General features: G+C 43.9%; 1 protein-coding gene across 5 annotated transcripts in view; it reads left to right on the top strand.

Annotated features, from left to right (window-relative positions):
- Positions 1 to 19,905, top strand: part of LOC112267022 (Golgi SNAP receptor complex member 1) — a 49,771-nt gene that overhangs the window by 27,243 nt on the left and 2,623 nt on the right. For all 5 annotated transcript variants that reach the window (XR_002956042.2, XM_024445026.2, XM_024445023.2 and 2 more), the window contains 2 exons: positions 6,716 to 6,745; positions 14,296 to 14,378. Coding sequence is in view for 4 of the 5 variants with exons in the window: in XM_024445026.2 (XP_024300794.1) it covers positions 6,716 to 6,745; positions 14,296 to 14,378 (113 nt within the window). In the remaining variant the exon portion in view is untranslated. The remainder of the gene's footprint in view (positions 1 to 6,715; positions 6,746 to 14,295; positions 14,379 to 19,905) is intronic.

Genomic DNA, 19,905 nt, shown 5'->3' on the forward strand with positions numbered 1-19,905 from the left:
GGGTGCAAAATAAATAAATAAATACAGTAGGGAAAGAGGTAGTTGTTTGGGCTAAATTATAGGTGGGCTATGAACAGGTGCAGTAATCTGTGAGCTGCTCTGACAGTTGGTGCTTAAAGCTAGTGAGGGAGATAAGTGTTTCAGAGATTTTTGTAGTTCGTTCCAGTCATTGGCAGCAGAGAACTGGAAGGAGAGGCGGCCAAAGAAAGAATTGGTTTTGTGGGTGACTAGAGATATACCTGCTGGAGCGTGTGCTACAGGTGGGAGATGCTATGGTGACCAGCGAGCTGAGATAAGGGGGGACTTTACCTAGCAGGGTCTTGTAGATGACATGGAGCCAGTGGGTTTGGCGACGAGTATGAAGCGAGGGCCAGCCAACGAGGGCGTACAGGTCGCAATGGTGGGTAGTATATGGGGCTTTGGTGACAAAACGGATTGCACTGTGATAGACTGCATCCAATTTATTGAGTAGTGTATTGGAGGCTATTTTGTAAATGACATCGCCGAAGTCGAGGATTGGTAGGATGGTCAGTTTTACAAGGGTATGTTTGGCAGCATGATTGAAGGATGCTTTGTTGCGAAATAGGAAGCCAAATCTAGATTTAACTTTGGATTGGAGATGTTTGATGTGGGTCTGGAAGGAGAGTTTACAGTCTAACCAGACACCTAGGTATTTGTAGTTGCCCACGTATTCTAAGTCAGAGCCGTCCAGAGTAGTGATGTTGGACAGGCAGGCAGGTGCAGGCAGCGATCGGTTGAAGAGCATGCATTTAGTTTTACTTGTATTTAAGAGCAATTGGAGGCCACGGAAGGAGAGTTGTATGGTATTGAAGCTTGGGAGAGGGTTGCTAACACAGTGTCCAAAGAAGGGCCAGAAGTATACAGAATGGTGACGTCTGCGTAGAGGTGGATCAGAGATTTAAAAGTACACGCTTCAGGATGGGTAGATAATCCTAACGCAGCCAATGTCCCATAACAACCCGCTTTTTATGTTCCAGTAAGTTTTAAAGCAGGAATCAAGACAAAACGGACATGTTATTTTCGGAGCAATGAAATGACAAAACCATGTTTAGTTAAACCATCTCACTAAATGCAGTTGTACCCATAATGGTTTGATAAGAAGCTACAACAGTTTTGTGTAGGAATGCACAACTTGTGTATTTGTTGGAAGTGAGACAGATGATGTTAAAACATCTCTCTAAATAACCCTAATATTGTTTCCCCTCCTACTCTACTGTCCGCCCTGATAATCAAGAACTCCGCCCTGATGATCAAGATCTCTGCCCTGATTTGACTACCTATTTCTTCCCCTTGGACACGAGCCAGACCAACTTAGCTCTATACTCGCCTCGCCCTCCTTTCTCTCCCTTCTCTCCTAGTCTTGCTGCCCTTCCCTCTCGCTGTCCTCCTCCCTCTGTCGTGCTGCCCCCCCTACTCTCTTTCTTCCCTTCCTCTAGTTGTGCTGTTCCTTCCTGTCCTAACCATAAAATATGTGGTTGTCAGGCAGGGGTCAGCCCATTAGTAAAAAGGGGGCCTTGCCAGTCAGATCTGTCTCTCTCAGTAAAGCCAGGTGGCACAGGATGGAAGGATGGCCAAGCCCGCATCCCCTACTGCCCCCGGAGGACATGAATCACTGGGGGGGGATATGGGATGAAGTGTGTGTGCTTTCGCAAAGCCGAGACATTGTGTAGTACTGTTGTGTACGACATGATTACAATTGCTTTGACTATCACAATCGCATCCTGTCTAGCAGAATATAAAATCATAATTGTTCCGACCAATAATTGAGGTTTGTCCACCAATGACCAAGCAATACTCTCTGGTGTCCTGTTCCCGTGAAGGGAGACCTAAACTCACTACTGACTGCTCCTTTGTTTTTGTTTATCCTCTTTTCTCTGAGACATTACCAGTATTGATTTAAATGAGGAAATAAAGTGCTGTGACAATTGTTTTTGATGAGCAACTTGAGCCGCAAGGGGGGGGACTGTGACACTAGAAGAATATGTGTGCCTGCTCAAAGGTTATTAGGCTCTGTGGAACTAGATGGAGGAGAGTTCTCGCCATGCCCTCTTCCTCCAGGGTAGGGAAGAAGACTCTGGGGACTCTCCTACTCAGGGGAACAAGATCCTGGTTCTCCTGAGCCCATCCCTCTTAGTCATTCAGGGCCTGGAAGACCAAACAAATTATTTATTCTGACTGGCTCCAGCTAAACCTCATTATCTCTAGCTTAGATGTTACTGCCTGGTTCCATCAACATCACAACAATATACCTCGGGATTAATTAACCTGTCCCCACACACACACACACTCGCTCTCGGTCGGTCGGTTCAGGAAAAGGGTGGGGCGGGGGTGCTCCTTTTTAAGCCACACAGAGCTACAGGTGCAGCAGATTGCCTTGTCTTCAGTATGCGTACAGTATTTCCATTACAGCATTATTTATTGTAAGATGCTGCCCATTGCCCATATACTGTAACAGTCATCCCATCCCACCACCATTAGCTCCATTCTAATTGGTTAGCATCCATAATGCTGTAATATATACAGGAAGTGCAATGCTTCCTGGCTCTTCTCTCTTCCACTGTGAAGAAACGGCACCTTATTCCCTATATAGTGCACTACTTTTGACCAGGGCCCGTCAAAAGTAGTTCACTGTCTAATATAGGGTGCCATTTGAGACACTGAAGCAGTGCCTGGTCTCTGTGTGCAGCTGGCTGTGTTTCATTCACTGTAGTTCAGATTCACAACATTATTTCTGTCTGTTGAGCCACTTCACGACGTTAGCCATTATCTCATCACACCTACAAAGGACAGCCATCCGACAAATGTGTTCAAGTTAAACTGGGGGAGGGAGAAGGGAAGATCAACTTCATTTTGGAATTTTCTGTGATCTTAGGGGAAATGAGGGAGTTGGCCAGTTCCATGCTGTTGCCTAAAGAGAGCTCTGTAACAACAATTTGGGATAATAGCAATAAAGACTTGTTTGTGTTTGGTTCATCAATAAATACTTAGTTACAGAACTCCCACCCTCGTTGAGATTCATTTAACTTAATGTAGATGAATGAGTCTAGGGTAAGCTAGTAGTAATTTACCTGTTTTTAAGCTCCATACTTTTTTGGATAACCTGTGTGTGAGGCTCTCTGTCCAATGTCACTGAGACTATTGCTGAAGGACCGGAAGAGAGACTGAGTAAAGGGCCTCGTCAGCAGCAACGGACCATTTATAACAATTAGCAGCACATTGCTAACAGTGCTCACAGGCTTAATATGTCATCAACGGGTTGGCTGCAGATGAATGATACTGTATGAGGTGACACACCAGCTAAACAGGCTATTAGCTGTGTCTGAAGATGAGCTCTGAGGTGATTGGTACTGTGTCACAGTGATGGGGGCTAGGGATGATAGCAAAGCTATTTGTTTGAAGGATAGGATTGGGAACTGTGGGCAGTAAGAGGTTAGGAATGGTACTATTTTGGCTGTGTTCATATTCAAGTCCAGTATACACTGAGTTTACAAAACGTTATGAACACCTGCTCTTTCAATGACCTAGACTGACCAGGTGAATTTATGTGGAAGCTATGATGTAAGCCTGACTTTGACTGACAGTGAAAATGATATAGCACACCTCTCAGATATACATTCAGGAGAGGGTCCCTCATCCACTTCCCTCCCTCCCCTCCTGTCTGGTTATGCAGCATTAGCATGCAAAGTGTTACCTGGGGTGTTAACACTAGGCTAGCTGAAAGGGAGAGATGATGTTATGGGAAATTAGGGAGTTAGCCATTTCCATGCTGCTGCCTAAAGAGAGCTTTGTAACAATATAGGACAGGGAGAGAGACTATAGCTTGAGAGAAGGAGAGATCTAGTAAAGTGCCTCGTCAGCAGCAACTGGGGCCATTAATAACAATTAGCAGCACAGTGCTAACAGTGCTAATCTCACAGGCTTTGTCTTCAATGGGTTGGCTGACACTGTATGAGGTGACACCCCACATAAACAACAAGACTGGGATAGGATGAGGTACCATGGGTAGTAGGAAGTCAGGAGTGGTAGGAATACATGGATACAGTTGAAGTAGGATCACCACTTTTATTTTAAGAATGTGAAAGGTCAGAATAATAGTAGAGTGATTTATTTCAGCTTTTATTTCTTTCATCACATTCCCAGTGTGTCAGAAGTTGACATACACTCATTTAGAATTTGGTAGCATTGCCTTTATATTGTTTAGCTTGGGTCAAACGTTTCAGGTAGCCTTCCACAAGCGTCCCACAATAAGTTGGGTGAATTTTGGCCCATTCCTCCTGACAGAGCTGGTGTAACTGAGTCAGGTTTGTAGGCCTCCTTGCTCGCACACACGCTTTTTCAGTTCTGCCCACACATTTTCTATGGGCTTGAGGTCAGGGCTTTGTGATGGCCACTCCAATACCTTGACTTTGTTGTCCTTAAGCCATTTTGTCACAACTTTGGAAGTATGCTCGGGGTCATTGTCCATTTGGAAGACCCATTTGCAACCAAGCTTTAACTTCCTGACTGATGTCTTGATGTTGCTTCAATATATCCACACAATTTTCCTTCCTCATGCTGCCATCTATTTTGTGAAGTGTACCAGTCCCTCCTGCAGCAAAGCACCCCCACAACATGATGCTGGCACCCCAATGTTTCATGGTTGGGATGGTGTTCTTCGGCTTGCAAGTCTCCCCCCTTTTCTTCCAAACATAACGATGGTCATTATGGCCAAACAATTATATATTTGTTTCATCAGACCGGAGGACATTTCTCCAAAAAGTACAATCTTCGTCCCCATGTGTAGTTGCAAACCGTAGTCTGGCTTTTTTATGGCGGTTTTGGAGCAGTGGGTTTTTCCTTGCTGAGCGCCCTTTCAGGTTATGTCGATATAGGACTTGTCTTACTGTGGATATAGATACTTTTGTACCTGTTTCCTCCAGCATCTTCACAAGGTCCTTTGCTGCTGTTCTGGGATTGATTTGAAATTTTCACACAAGTACGTTCATCTCTAGGAGACAGAACACGTCTCCTTCCTGAACGGTATGACAGCTGCATGGTCCCATGGTGTTTATACTGGTTTACTATTGTTTGTAAAGATGAACGTGGTACCTTCAGGCATTTTGGAAATTGCTCCCGAGGATAAACCAGACTTGTGGAGGTCTATAATTTTTTTTCTGGGGTCTTTGCTGATTTATTTTGATTTTCCCATGATGTCAAGCAAAGAGGCACTGATTTTGAAGGTAGGCCATGAAATACATCCACAGGTACACCTCCAATAGGCTAATTGACAATTTGAGTCAATCAGAAGCTTCTAAAGCCATGTCCATAATTTTCTGGAATTTTCCAAGTTGTTTAAAGGCACAATCAACTTAGTGTATGTAAACTTCTGACCCACTGGAATTGATTTGATTTGATTTGAATTGTGATACAGTGAAATAATCTGTCTAAACAACTGTTGGAAAAATTACTTGTCATGCACAAAGTAGATGTCCTAACCGACTTGCCAAAACTATAGTTTGTTAACAAGACATTTGTGGCCTGGTTGAAAAACAAGTTTTAATGACTCCAACCTAAGTGTATGTAAACCTCCGACTTCAACTGTACATTCAGGAGAGGGTTTCTCACCCCCTCCCTCCTTCGACCCCCTCCTGTCTGGTCATGCAGCGTTATCATGCAAAGTGTTAGCTGTGGTGTTAGTGCTAGAGGCTAGCTCAGAGCGAGGGTTGGAGGGAGAGAGTGAAGGAAAGCACTTTAGGAGCTTAGTGCGGCCTTTCTCTCGCTTCTACGTATTATACATGTAATGGAGCTGAAACCTGTTTGACAGTCATTCCTCCTTTTTATGAGATGTAGAGATGGATGGACAGATCACAGTATAGATATGTTTTCCACACCTCCCCTGAAACCACCTGACAATGACATGACATTCCAAAGAATTAGGCCGAAGATTTATTTAACACTGTTTTATGCGCCTCTGAGAGAGGTTGTTTTAGTTTTTAAAAATGGACAAGATGACATTTTATATCTGTTGGGAATAAGTTTTTTTTGATTCAAGAAATATTTGATTTGTGAAGACAACCACAATGCTGCTGTAGCCAATAAAGTCTACTCTATGTCGGCTATAGAGAAGGCCATAGTAGTACCATACTGTGTTGACAATGCTATCGCTGACTGCAGGCTGATGTGTGTGGACAGGACATGACTCCTGTTATGAATGTTTCATGTGACCTTTCACCTCAGTGAATGCAATGCCATAGAGCTGTCATAAAGGTGACACAACAGCTGTCATAAGCAATCCCATCAAATCATTTGGTATTTATGACCCCATCTGTGCCCTGTGATACATTCAGTGGTTCCTCATCCTAACTCAAGATGCACAAAAGCAACTCTGTATTTTCTTGTAAATCATGCATTGAAGTCAATGAGAAATTGGAATGAAGGCCCACAACATAAATCAAAGTTGAGTATTTCAGCTCATCGGCTCTGTTAGGCTGGGTGCTGCTGGGGAGGGAGGGAAGGGGGTTCCCGGCCAAGCGCAGCGAGCCCATGGACCTGATCAGAACTGGGTAGCTTGGCATCGATTGCTTCTTCCCTGATCCTGACTCCCAGAGAGATGTGGAGATAAAGTCAGTCAGTCTCCCCCATATCACCACACTGCTGCTGTCTCACCTCAAACTAACCGTCTCCTTCTTCTCTTTTCTCCTCTCTCTCCTTGCAGCTCTGACCGCCTGATGGATGACACAATAAGGTAAGCCTAATACAGACAGACATTCTCTCTCACACAGCATATGTTTTACTATCATTGTGGGGACCTAAAATGTATTTCCATTCAAAATCCAATTTTCACGGACCCTTAAACCTAACCATTACCCCTAAACCTAACCTCTAAGCCTAAAGTAACTGGGAAATATCCCCACGAGGGAGAATTTTCCTTGTTTTACTATCCTTGTTGGGACTTTTTTTTTCGGTACCCACGAGTATAGGCACTCACACACTCTCACACATATATACAGTACCAGTCAAAGTTTGGACAAACCTACTCATGCAAGGGTTTCTCTTTATTTTTACTATTTTCTACATTGTAGAATAATAGTGACGACATCAAAACTATGAAATAACGTAAGGAATGATGTAGTAAGCAGAAAAGTGTTAAACAAATCAAAATTCTTCAAGATTCTTCGAAGTAGCCACCCTTTGCCTTGATGACAGCTTTGCACACTCTTGGGATTCTCTCAGCCAGCTTCATGAGGTAGTCACCTGTGCAGGTTTGTGCAAGTTAATTTCTGTGGAAGTTCTTTCCTCAATGCGTTTGAGCCAATCAGTTGTGTTGTGACAGGTAGGGGTGGTATACAGAAGACGGCCCTATTTGGTAAAAGACCAAGTCTATATTATGGCAAGGACCGCTCAAATAAGCAAAGACATTACTTTAAGACATGAAGGTCAGTCGATCCTGAAAATGTCAAGAACTTTGAAAGGTTCTTCAAATGCAGTTGCAAAAACCATCAAGCGCTTTGATGAAACTCTCTCATGAGGACTGCCACAGGAAAGCAAGACCCAGAGTTACCTCTGCTGCAGAGGATAAGTTCATTAGTTACCAGCCTCAGGAATTGCAGCCCAAATTAATGCTTCAGAGTTCAAGTAACACACATCTCAACTTCAACTGTTCAGAGGAAACTGCTTGAATCAGGGCTTCATGGTCAAATTGCTCCAAAGAAACCACTACTAAAGGACACCAGTAAGATGACTTGCTTGGGCCAAGAAACATGAGGAATGGACATTAGACCAGTGGAAATCTGTCCTTTGGTTTGATGAGTCCAAATCTGAGATTTTTGGTTCCAACCGCCTTGTCTTTGTGAGATGCAGAGTAGGTGAACGGATTATCTCCGCATATGTGGTTCCCACCGTGAAGCATGGAGGTGTGATGGTGTGGGGGTGCTTTGCTGGTGACACGGTCAGTGATTTATTTAGATTTCAAGCACACTTAACCAGCATAGCATAGCTACCATTGCATTCTGCAGCGATACACCATCCCATGTGGTTTGCGCTTAGTGGGACTAGAATTTTTTTTTTCAACAAGACAATGACCCAACACACCTCCAGGCTGTGTAAGGGCTATTTGACCAAAAAGGAGAGTGATGGAGTGCTTCATCAGATGACCTGGCCCCCACGATCACCTGACCTCAACCCAGTTGAGATGGTTTGGGATGAGTTGGACTGCAGAGTGAAGGAAAAGCAGCCAACAAGTGTTCATCATATGTGGGAACTTCTTCAAGACTGTTGGGAAAGCATTCCAGGTGAAGCTGGTTGAGAGTGCCGAGAGTGTGCAAAGCTGTCATCAAGGCAAAGGGTGGCTACTTTGAAGAATCTAAGATGTATATGTAAATGTATGTTTATGTTTATTTGGATTTGTTTTAACTTTTTTGGTTACTACATGATTCCGTATGTGTTATTTCATAGTTTTGATGTATTCACTACTATTCTACAATGTAGAAAATAGTAAAAATAAAGGAAAACCCTTGAATGACAAGGTTTTTCCAAACTTTTGACTGGTACTGATATGTATAATTTATACCACAACCTATAGAATTGCTACCACAGGAGTTGGTGTGGTAAAAATTCTATAGGAAGAGGGACTGAAGATTCTTTCAAACAACAACTTTATTATAAGATATGCAAAAATGGAGCAGTTTAACAATCCACTCACCTTACACAGTTAAAGCCCAATGAACAGAGTTGGCTTTCTCCTTTTATAGAAAGTACATCTTCTTGTCATGTGACAGTTAGCTGAATTCTCTTTTTCCCTGCAATTCCCACGTAGCTAAATTCCTGCCGATCGTAAACACAGAAGCTCACACTGTGGTGTCACACAAGACAAGTTTGTATCAGTAAACAATACTCCCATATGACAACGTACAATATTTAAGAAAAAACAGCATAGTATGTCGTGAATATTAATTTCCTCCACATAGCTACAGTGGATGTTAGACATCTCCATGGGCATGAGGTGAAGTCTAAAGAGTCGATTACAGAGACATTAGTGATCCTGACAAATCAGATGGTGACCTGTGTGGAGCGCTTTGCCTCTGACCCCACCTCTTAACATCCACTGTGACACCATTAGATGAAGAGATTACACCATTAGCCCAGAGATGGATACAAGATCAGCTTTCAGGCCTAAGTGGGCTGATATGGTCAAGCACAGTTTGAGGAGAGAGGAAGTGGACTATGCCGCTATCCCTCCCACCATCTCAGCCTCCCTGTTGCCTCTGCCTCATATGCCATAAAGGGTGTCCCCAGTCATGTGTGGCCAACCAGCCCAACCTCCTCCACCCTCCATCTATCCATCCTTCCCTCCCTCCCCCTCCTATCCATCTTCTCTCCTTGCCGCAGTCCACCCACAGATTGCTGCCCATAGGGGAGGCTACTGGCGCAGGTGCTTCATTAAGTGGACTTGTGAGCCATGCAGCGCCTCTTCCCGTCCAGCCCCCCCAGCCTCCCTCTCCCACTCTCCTTCCTCTTGTTTAAGTGAAGCAGAAAATTACACTGGATGAGAAAGTCACCATCATTACCGGTTCTCTCAAAGTCTTGAACACGCCTAACAAGACACACACGCACACAGCGAGAAGATAATGAAGCTTATTTCTTTGTTCTCTTGATTATTTGTGTTATTATGCCCTGTGGGGACGAGGAGGGCTGAGATATATAAAATATATAAAATAAAATCATATATATATATATATATGTGTGTCTTAATATACAATCAGGTTTTAAGACCCTTTCACAGGTTGGAGATAACACCTGCAATGTTTTGAGAGTAACAGTTGATCAGGTACTCCAGTGAGTGCCCCGAAGCAGAAAGGAAAGGGTGAGATTCTTACAGCACAAAAATGCTGTTTGTGGTAGTTACATTAACATCTCCATATTTAGGTTTTTCAAATTGCAGTTAGACTGGCGAGAATTGGTCTCAATAAACATATCTAGAAGCCCCACAGCGAGTTTACTTTAGGTCATTTTCCTTGAGATGCTAACGGTGATGATCTAAGCTAGTTTAGCATTGAGCTGGTGTTCAGCCAGGTTGAGTCGGTGTGTGTATGAGTTAGCATTAGACTAGCCCCTATCAGATAGCAGCTCTGATTGCCAGTAGCACATTAGCGTAGCGCTAACGCTGGCCCAGTGTTACAGTCCGTCAGCAGTGTTGGGCTTTGGGAAGAGAGGCGATCAGTCTTCCCCTCTGACTCTGGAGAACATGATATATGAGCTAGACCCTTGGCATAGAGAGAGATTGTCCCGTCAGCAATACCCTGCAAGAGGTGTTGCACACGCTTACTGTATTTACTCAGACTCACATTGTACTTACAAAGAAAAGAGTACAAATTTTAAACAACCACACTTTCTCAATCAAACTCTCTCGCACCCATGCATACACACTCAAACACAGTGCACTCACATCCTTGCTTGGTCAAACTCACTCAAAACACCAAACACTCACACATGCTCACTCACCTGACCAAGTCACTAATCTGACAACCAGGCTCAGTATACTAGGTTCTGACAGCCATGTAAACAAGTCTGGTTGACCCCCCCATGGGTTCTGCTCACCAAGGGCCATACCTGGCCTAGGGGCCCCCCAGGACACCCTTTTGTGTTTTACTGTTGTCACCTTATTACAGTCTCTGAGGCCAGGGCAGACTGTTGCGTAATCCTACCTGTCCCTGCAGCTAGGCAATTAGCGACAACAGATTTGTTCCCATATTTGTAACCAGGGATAAATAGTTTACATCTGTTTGATCCCAACCTTTTTTCTCCTCACTGCCCCCCAAAAAGAGTCTGCCTGTATCCAGAGCACAACGCCAGTGAATACATGTGAATACATTTGAATACACCTGTATTTAAATCCAGGAATTCCACTTTTAAAAAACTCAGTATGTTGCCAAATACTGTCTTATTTGAGGTCTTAGCACATTATAAGGGAAGTCATTGGGAGAGGGGTTTTGGGCTGTGGATTAAGGTGCCGGGTTAACTACATCATATGCCATTGCGGGGCCAAAAGGAGTTGAGTGTTAACTGCCAAAATATATTTAACTAACTGGATTTTCTCAACCAGCTTCATAAGGTAGTCACCTGGAATGCATTTCAATTAACAGGTGTGCCTTGTTAAAAGTCAATTTGTGGAATTTCTTTGTTTAATGCGTTTGAGCCAATCAGTTGTGTTGTGACAAGGTAGGGGTGGTATACAGAAGACAGCCCTATTTGGTAAAAGGCCAAGTCCATATTATGGCAAGGACAGCTCAAATAAGCAAATAAATTACTTTACGTCATGAAGGTCAGTCAATCTGGAAGATTTCAAAAACTTTGATGGTTTTTGCGACTGCACTTGAAGAAACTATCAAGCGCAATGATAAAACTCTCTCGAGGACCGCCACAGGAAAGGAAGACTCAGAGTTACCTCTGCTTCAAAGGACAAGTTATTTAGAGTTATCAGCCTCAGAAATTGCAGACCAAATTAATGCTTCAGAGTTCAAGTGACAAGACACATCTCAACATCAACTGTTCAGAGGAGACTGTGTGAAGCAGGGCTTCATGGTTGAATTGCTGCAAGGAAACTACTACTACCAATAAGAAGAGACTTGCTTGGGCCAAGAAACACGAGCAATGGACATTAGACCGGTGGAATTCTGTCCTTTTGGTTTGACGATTCCAAATTTGAGGTTTTTGCTTCCAACCGCCGTGTCTTTGTGAGATGCAGAGTAGGTGAATGGATGATCTCCACATGTGTGGTCCCCGCCATGAAGCATGGAGGAGGTGGTGTTATGGTGCTTTGCTGGTGACAGTCTGATTTATTTAGAATTCAAGGCTCACTTAACCAGCATGGCTACCACAGCATTCTGCAGTGATATGCTATCCCATCTGGTTTGCGCTTAGTGCGACTGTCATTTGTTTTTCAACAGGACAATGAGCCAACCAACCTCCAGGCTGTGTAAGGGTTATTTGACCACGAAGGAGAGTGATGGAGTGAAGCATCAGATGACATGGCCTCTGCAATCATCCGACCTCAACCCAATTGAGATGGTTTGGGATGAGTGAAGGAAAAGCAGCCAACAAGTGCTCAGCATATGTGGGAACTTCTTCATGACTGTTGGAAAATAATTCCAGGTGAAGCTGGTTGAGAAAATGCCAAGAGTGTGCAAAGCTGTCAAGGCAAAGGGTGACTCTCATATAATTAAAAAAACAAACACTTTTTGGTTACTACATGATTCCATATGTGTTATTTCATAGTTTTGGTGTCTTCACTATTATTCTACAATGTTGTGTGCACCTACCTTGCCACCACTCCTGAAAAATTACCTAGGGGAAACACTATGTGTGTGTGTGTGTGTGGTAGCAGTACATGCCTCAGTGTTTCTGTGCGCTAATATCCACCGGTCCTCAGTGACTCAGCTCCCCTGTAATGCTCTCTGCATTTTAAGTTAATGTGAAAGCCCCCCAATGGATTTCTCCTCCTCCACACACCTGTCTGTCATGGTAGTTGCACCTGGGGGACCTACACACACAATTGTGGCTCATACTCTCTGCTAGAAAAAAGCTGTTTATAACATAGCAGAAGTCTTACAGGGTTGATATTGTAGGGTGGGTCACCTCTCTTATTTAACCTATGTAAACTACCGTTCAAAAGTTTGGGGTCATTTTAGAAATGTCTTTGTTTTTGAAAGAAAAGCAACAAAAAAATATTGTCCATTAAAATCACATCAAATTGTTTCGAAATACGTGTCGACATTGTAAATGACCATTGTAGCTCGAAACGGCAGATTTTTAATGGAATATCTACATAGGCGTACAGACGCCCATTATCAGCAACCATCACTCCTGTGTTCCAATGGCACGTTGTGTTAGCTAATCCAAGTTCATCATTTTAAAAGGCTAATTGATCATTAGAAAACCCTTTGCCATCATGTTAGCACAGCTGAAAACTTGTTCTGATTAACTTCTTATGTCTGGGGGGCAGTATTGAGTAGCTTGGATGAATAAGGTGCCCAGAGTAAACTGCCTGCTACTAAGGCCCAGTTGCTAATATATGTGTATTATTAGTAGATTTGAATAGAAAACACTGAAGTTTCTAAAACTGTTCGAATGATGTTTGTGAGTATAACAGAACTCATATGGCAGGCATAAACCTGAGAAAAAATCCAACCAGGAAGTGGGAAATCTGAGGTTTGTAGTTTTTCAACTCATTGCCTATCGAATACACAGTGTCTATGGGGTCATATTGCACTTCCTAAGGCTTCCACTAGATGCCAACAGTCGGTAGAACCTTGTTTCAGGCTTCTACTATGAAGGAGGAGGGAATGAGAGCTCTTTCAATCAGGTGTCTGCCATGAGCTGATAATGCTCACTCCAGTGAGAGGTAGCTCTGTTCCTTTTCATTTCTAAAGACAAAGGAATTCTCCAGTTGGAATATTATTAAAGATTTATGTTAAAAACATCCTAAAGATTGATTCTATACATCGTTTGACATGTTTCTACGGGACTGTAACTGAACTTTTTGACTTTTCGTCTGATCGCGCCTCATGAATTTAGATTTTTGAACTAAATGCACAAACAACAAGAAGGTATTTGGACATAAATTATGGACTTTATCAAACAAAACAAACATTTATTGTGGAACTGGGATTCCTGGGAGTGCATTCTGATGAAGATCAAAGGTAAGTTAATATTTATAATGCTATTTCTGACTTCTGTTGACTCCACGTGAATGCGCATGACCAGCTCAGACCACTGACTCATTCAGGTCCCATTCCCCCCTCCTTCACAGTAGAAGCATCAAACAAGGTTCTAAAGACTGTTGACCTCTAGTGGAAGCCTTAGGAAGTGCAATTTGACCCCATAGACACTGTATATTCGATAGGCAATGAGTTGAAAAACTACAAACCTCAGATTTCCCACTTCCTGGTTGGATTTTTTCTCAGGTTTTTACCTGCCTTATGAGTTCTGTTATACTCAGACATCATTCAAACAGTTTTAGAAACTTCAGAGTGTTTTCTATCCAAATCTACTAATAATATACATATATTAGCAACTGGGCCTGAGTAGCAGGCAGTTTACTCTGGGCACCGTATTCATCCAAACTACTCAATACTGTCCCTAGCCATAAGACGTTAACAATGTCTACACTGTATTTCTGATTAATTTGATATTTTAATGGACAAAAAATGTGCTTTTCTTTCAAAAACAAGGACATTTCTAAGTGACCCCAAACAGTTGAACAGTAGTGTATGTCACTGTCTTCTTCTCTCCCTGCAGTATTGCCATGGCGACCAAGGAGAACATGACATCCCAGAGAGGGCTATTGAAGTCTATACAAAGCAGAGTCAACACTCTGGCCAGTATCCTTTACAACACCAAGCAAACCTTATGCACATTGGAGATTCTCCATTAAAAATCACGTTTTTGTCCTAGACTCTTTGTCTGGGAAGGCAACCCTATGTTCATGTCTGTGTGAGAGAGAACAAATTCACAAATATGCCATATTTTTCCTTTTAATCAGACAAGAACGTCTGGAGATTAACTTTTATTAGATCATAGTTGTCTTTTAAGGCCACATAGTAGACACTTTTATCCAAAGCAATTTACAGAAGTGAGTACATGTTATCTGATCCCTGCAAGAACTGAACCCACGACCTTGGCATTGTTAGCGCAACACTCTTACTCATTAGGCTTCTTATTTTACTGTACTATTACCTCCTGTGAGCTGCAACCAGACACAATACAGCTATAGAGTCCCATAAACAATGATAGCCAGAGTGCCTGTCGGTTCACATTACGCATCCTAACTGTTTGAAAGGCACACTGAGCATGTTTCAATTAGAATGCTTTATCTCAGTCTGAGGCCCCAGAGACATCCTCCAGTGTCTTCAAACTTTTCCTGTTGAAAAGTGATATCCCAAGTATAAATACAGTAAAGTACATGCACTAAAGTGGTAAAAAAAGAATGTTTTGAGCAAAATTTAGTTATTTTTACACACAACTGCAAACTTCAAGGAGTATGGTATTCAATGAGTTGGTCTGATGCGAATTTGTGATGTCATCTGCCTCCCACCTTGCTTGAGGAACAATTGAGGAGAAAAAAAGAGGAAAACCCCCCCCCACCCCCCTACTTGTGCTATGTCATGACATACCTGGACCACCTATTGAGATGTGCCTTTTGTTAATCAGGTATTAAATGAGGTGAAAAGGAGACTGGAGCACCACTAATGGGTGCCTGATTATGTCTGGTCTCTTCTCTGTTCTCAGAGAGCATTGTTATCAGGCCTTCTGGCCGGCGATTCCATTGTTTCCGCACATGGGACACCAGCCTCTGGAGAGAGAAACTCTTATCTAAGGAAATATCTGAGCAATCTGGTCCATTTAACTGTGGGGGGGGGGGGATTTCACTGCTGCTAGGGTTTTCTGTGAACAACACCGTTCCTTCGGAAAGTATTCAGACCCCTTGACCTTTTCCAAATTTTGTTACATTACAGCCTTTGATTTTTTTTTAATATACATTTTTTCCGTAAGTATTCAGACCCTTTTCTATGAGACATGTAATTGAGCTCAGGTGCATTCTGTTTACATTGATCATCCTTGAGATGTTTCTACAACTTGATAGGAGTCCGCCTGTGGTAAATTCAATTGATTGGACATCATTTGGAAAGGCACACACCTGTCTATATAAGGTCCCACAGCTGACAGTGCATGTCAGAGCAAAAACCAAGCAATGAGGTTGAATTAATTGTAATTAGAGACAGGATTGTGTTGAGGCGCAGATCTGGGGAAGTGTAGAAAATAAATTATGCAGCATTGAAGGTCCCAAAGGACACACTGGCCTGCATCCTTCTTAAATGGAAGAAGTTTGAAACTACTAGACTCTTCCTAGAATTGGTCGCCCGGCCAAACTGAGTAATCGGGGGAGAAGGGCCTTTGTCAGGGAGGTGACCGAGAACCCAGTAGTCACACTGACAGAGCTCCAGAGTTCCTCTGTGGAGATGGGAGAACCTTCCAGAAGGACAACCGTCTCTGCAGCACTCCACCAATCAGGCTTTTATGGTAGAGGGGCCAGACGGAAGCCACTCCTCAGTAAACGGCACATGACAGCCCACTTGGAGTTTGCCAAAAGTCATCTAAAGGACTCTGACCATGAGAAACAAGATTCTCTGGTCTGCTGAAACCAAGATGAAACTCTTTGGCCTGAATGCCAAGCGTCATAATCATGCTGTGGGGAGTCTGGATCGAGGCAAAGACGAACGGAGCAAAATATAGAGATCTTGATGAAGTCCTGAGCGCTCTGGAGCAGGTTCTCACTGGGGCGAAGGTACACCTTCCAACAGGACAATGACCCTAAACACAGCCAAGACAATGCAGGAGTGGCTTCAGGACAAGTCTCTGAATGTCCTTGAGTGGCCCAGCCAGAGCCCAGACTTAACTTGATGGAACATCTCTGGGGAGACCTGCAGCAATGCTCCCCATTCAACCTGACAGAGCTCGAGAGGATCTGCAGAGAAGAATGGGAGAAACTCCCCAAATACAGGTGTGCCAAGCTTGTAGTGTCATAGCCAAGAAGACTCGAGGCTGTAATTGCTGTCAAAGGTGCTTCAACAAATTACTAAGTAAAGGGTCTGAATAGTTTTTAGTTTTGATAAATATGCATTTTTGCTTTGTCATTATGCGGTATTGTGTGTGGGTTGACTATTTTAATACATTTTAGAATAAGGCTGTAACCTAACAAAATGTGGAAAAAGTCAAGGGCTCTGAATACTTTCCGAAGGCAATGTATAGGGTACTATTTCACTTTGCTGTCGAGATCAGTTGCCTTTCAGAGACAATTTCAGAACAGACAAAAATGTTGCAGATACAACAGAAAAGCAGGCAGTTTGGCATTTTTAGATTCTAATTCAGCAGTGCCAACCACCTCTTTATTGCAAGTAACGTTCAGATAATAATTACATTGGAAATATAAACTGGGTGGTTCGAGCCCTGAATGCTGATCAAATCAAGTCACATACACGTGTTTAGCAAATGTTATTGCGGGTGTGGCGAAATGCTTGTGCATTTCACAACATATACCTAAAATACACGCAAATCTAAGTAAGGAATGGATTAAGAATATACACTGCTCAAAAAAATAAAGGGAACACTTAAACAACACAATGTAACTCCAAGTCAATCACACTTCTGTGAAATCAAACTGTCCACTTAGGAAGCAACACTGACAATAAATTTCACATGCTGTTGTGCAAATGGAATAGACAATAGGTGGAAATTATAGGCAATTAGCAAGACACTCCCAATAAAGGAGTGGTTCTGCAGGTGGTGACCACAGACCACTTCTCAGTTCCTATGCTACCTGGCTGATGTTTCGGTCACTTTTGAATGCTGGCGGTGCTTTCACTCTAGTGGTAGCATGAGACGGAGTCTCCAACCCACACAAGTGGCTCAGGTAGTGCAGCTCATCCAGGATGGGACATCAATGCGAGCTGTGGCAAGAAGGTTTGCTGTGTCTGTCAGCGTAGTGTCCAGAGCATGGAGGCACTACCAGGAGACAGGCCAGTACACCAGGAGACATGGAGGCCGTAGGAGGGCAACAACCCAGCAGCAGGACCGCTACCTCCGCCTTTGTGCAAGGAGGAGCAGGAGGAGCACTGCCAGAGCCCTGCAAAATGACCTCCAGCAGGCCACAAATGTGCATGTGTCTGCTCAAACGGTCAGAAACAGACTCCATGAGGGTGGTATGAGGGCCCGACGTCCACAGGTGGGGGTTGTGCTTACAGCCCAACACCGTGCAGGACGTTTGGCATTTGCCAGAGAACACCAAGATTGGCAAATTCGCCACTGGCACCCTGTGCTCTTCACAGATGAAAGCAGTTTCACACTGAGCACGTGACAGACGTGACAGAGTCTGGAGACGCCGTGGAGAACGTTCTGCTGCCTGCAACATCCTCCAGCATGACCGGTTTGGCGGTGGGTCAGTCATGGTGTGGGGTGGCATTTCTTTGGGGGGCCGCACAGCCCTCCATGTGCTCGCCAGAGGTAGCCTGACTGCCATTAGGTACCGAGATGAGATCCTCAGACCCCTTGTGAGACCATATGCTGGTGCGGTTGGCCCTGGGTTCCTCCTAATGCAAGACAATGCTAGACCTCATGTGGCTGGAGTGTGTCAGCAGTTCCTGCAAGAGGAAGGCATTGATGCTATGGACTGGCCCACCCGTTCTCCAGACCTGAATCCAATTGAACACATCAAATCAAATTTTATTTGTCACATACACATGGTTAGCAGATGTTCGTGCGAGTGTAGCGAAATGCTTGTGCTTCTAGTTCCGACAATGCAGTAATAACCAACAAGTAATCTAGCTAACAATTCCAAAACTACTACCTTATAGACACAAGTGTAAGGGGATAAAGAATATGTACATAAAGATATATGAATGAGTGATGGTACAGAGCGGCATAGGCAAGATACAGTAGATGGTATTGAGTGCAGTATATACATATGAGATGAGTATGTAAACAAAGTGGCATAGTTAGTGGCTAGTGATACATGTATTACATAAAGATGCAGTAGATGATATAGAGTACAGTATATACTTATACATATGAGATGAATAATGTAGGGTATGTAAACATATTAGGTAGCATTGTTTAAAGTGGCTAGTGATATATTTTACATTTCCCATCAATTCCCATTATTAAAGTGGCTGGAGTTGAGTCAGTGTGTTGGCAGCAGCCACTCAATGTTAGTGGTGGCTGTTTAACAGTCTGATGGCCTTGAGATAGAAGCTGTTTTTCAGTCTCTCGGTCCCAGCTTTGATGCACCTGTACTGACCTCGCCTTCTGGATGATAGCGGGGTGAACAGGCAGTGGCTCGGGTGGTTGTTGTCCTTGATGACCTTTATGGCCTTCCTGTGACATCGGGTGATGTAGGTGTCCTGGAGGGCAGGTAGTTTGCCCCCGGTGATGCGTTGTGCAGACCTCACTACCCTCTGGAGAGCCTTACGGTTGTGGGCGGAGCAGTTGCCGTACCAGGCGGTGATACAGCTCGACAGGATACTCTCGATTGTGCATCTGTAGAAGTTTGTGTGCTTTTGGTGACAAGCCGAATTTCTTCAGCCTCCTGAGGTTGAAGAGGCGCTGCTGCGCCTTCCTCACGATGCTGTCTGTGTGGGTGGACCAATTCAGTTTGTCTGTGATGTGTACGCCGAGGAACTTAAAACTTACTACCCTCTCCACTACTGTTCCATCGATGTGGATAGGGGGGTGTTCCCTCTGCTGTTTCCTGAAGTCCACAATCATCTCCTTAGTTTTGTTGACATTGAGTGTGAGGTTATTTTCCTGACACCACACTCCGAGGGCCCTCACCTCCTCCCTGTAGGCTGTCTCGTCGTTGTTGGTAATCAAGCCTACCACTGTTGTGTCGTCCGCAAACTTGATGATTGAGTTGGAGGCGTGCGTGGCCACGCAGTCGTGGGTGAACAGGGAGTACAGGAGAGGGCTCAGAACGCACCCTTGTGGGGCCCCAGTGTTGAGGATCAGCGGGGTGGAGATGTTGTTGCCTACCCTCACCACCTGGGGGCGGCCCGTCAGGAAGTCCAGTACCCAGTTGCCGAGGGCGGGGTCGAGACCCAGGGTCTCGAGCTTGATGACGAGCTTGGAGGGCACTATGGTGTTAAATGCCGAGCTGTAGTCGTTGAACAGCATTCTCACATAGGTATTCCTCTTGTCCAGATGGGTTAGGGCAGTGTGCAGTGTGGTTGAGATTGCATCGTCTGTGGACCTATTTGGGCGGTAAGCAAATTTGGAGTGGGTCTAGTGTGTCAGGTAGGGTGGAGGTGATATGGTCCTTGACTAGTATCTCAAAGCACTTCATGATGACAAAAGTGA

This window comes from Oncorhynchus tshawytscha, linkage group LG14 (assembly GCF_018296145.1).
Source record: "Oncorhynchus tshawytscha isolate Ot180627B linkage group LG14, Otsh_v2.0, whole genome shotgun sequence".
NCBI classification, from domain to species: Eukaryota; Metazoa; Chordata; class Actinopteri; order Salmoniformes; family Salmonidae; genus Oncorhynchus; species Oncorhynchus tshawytscha.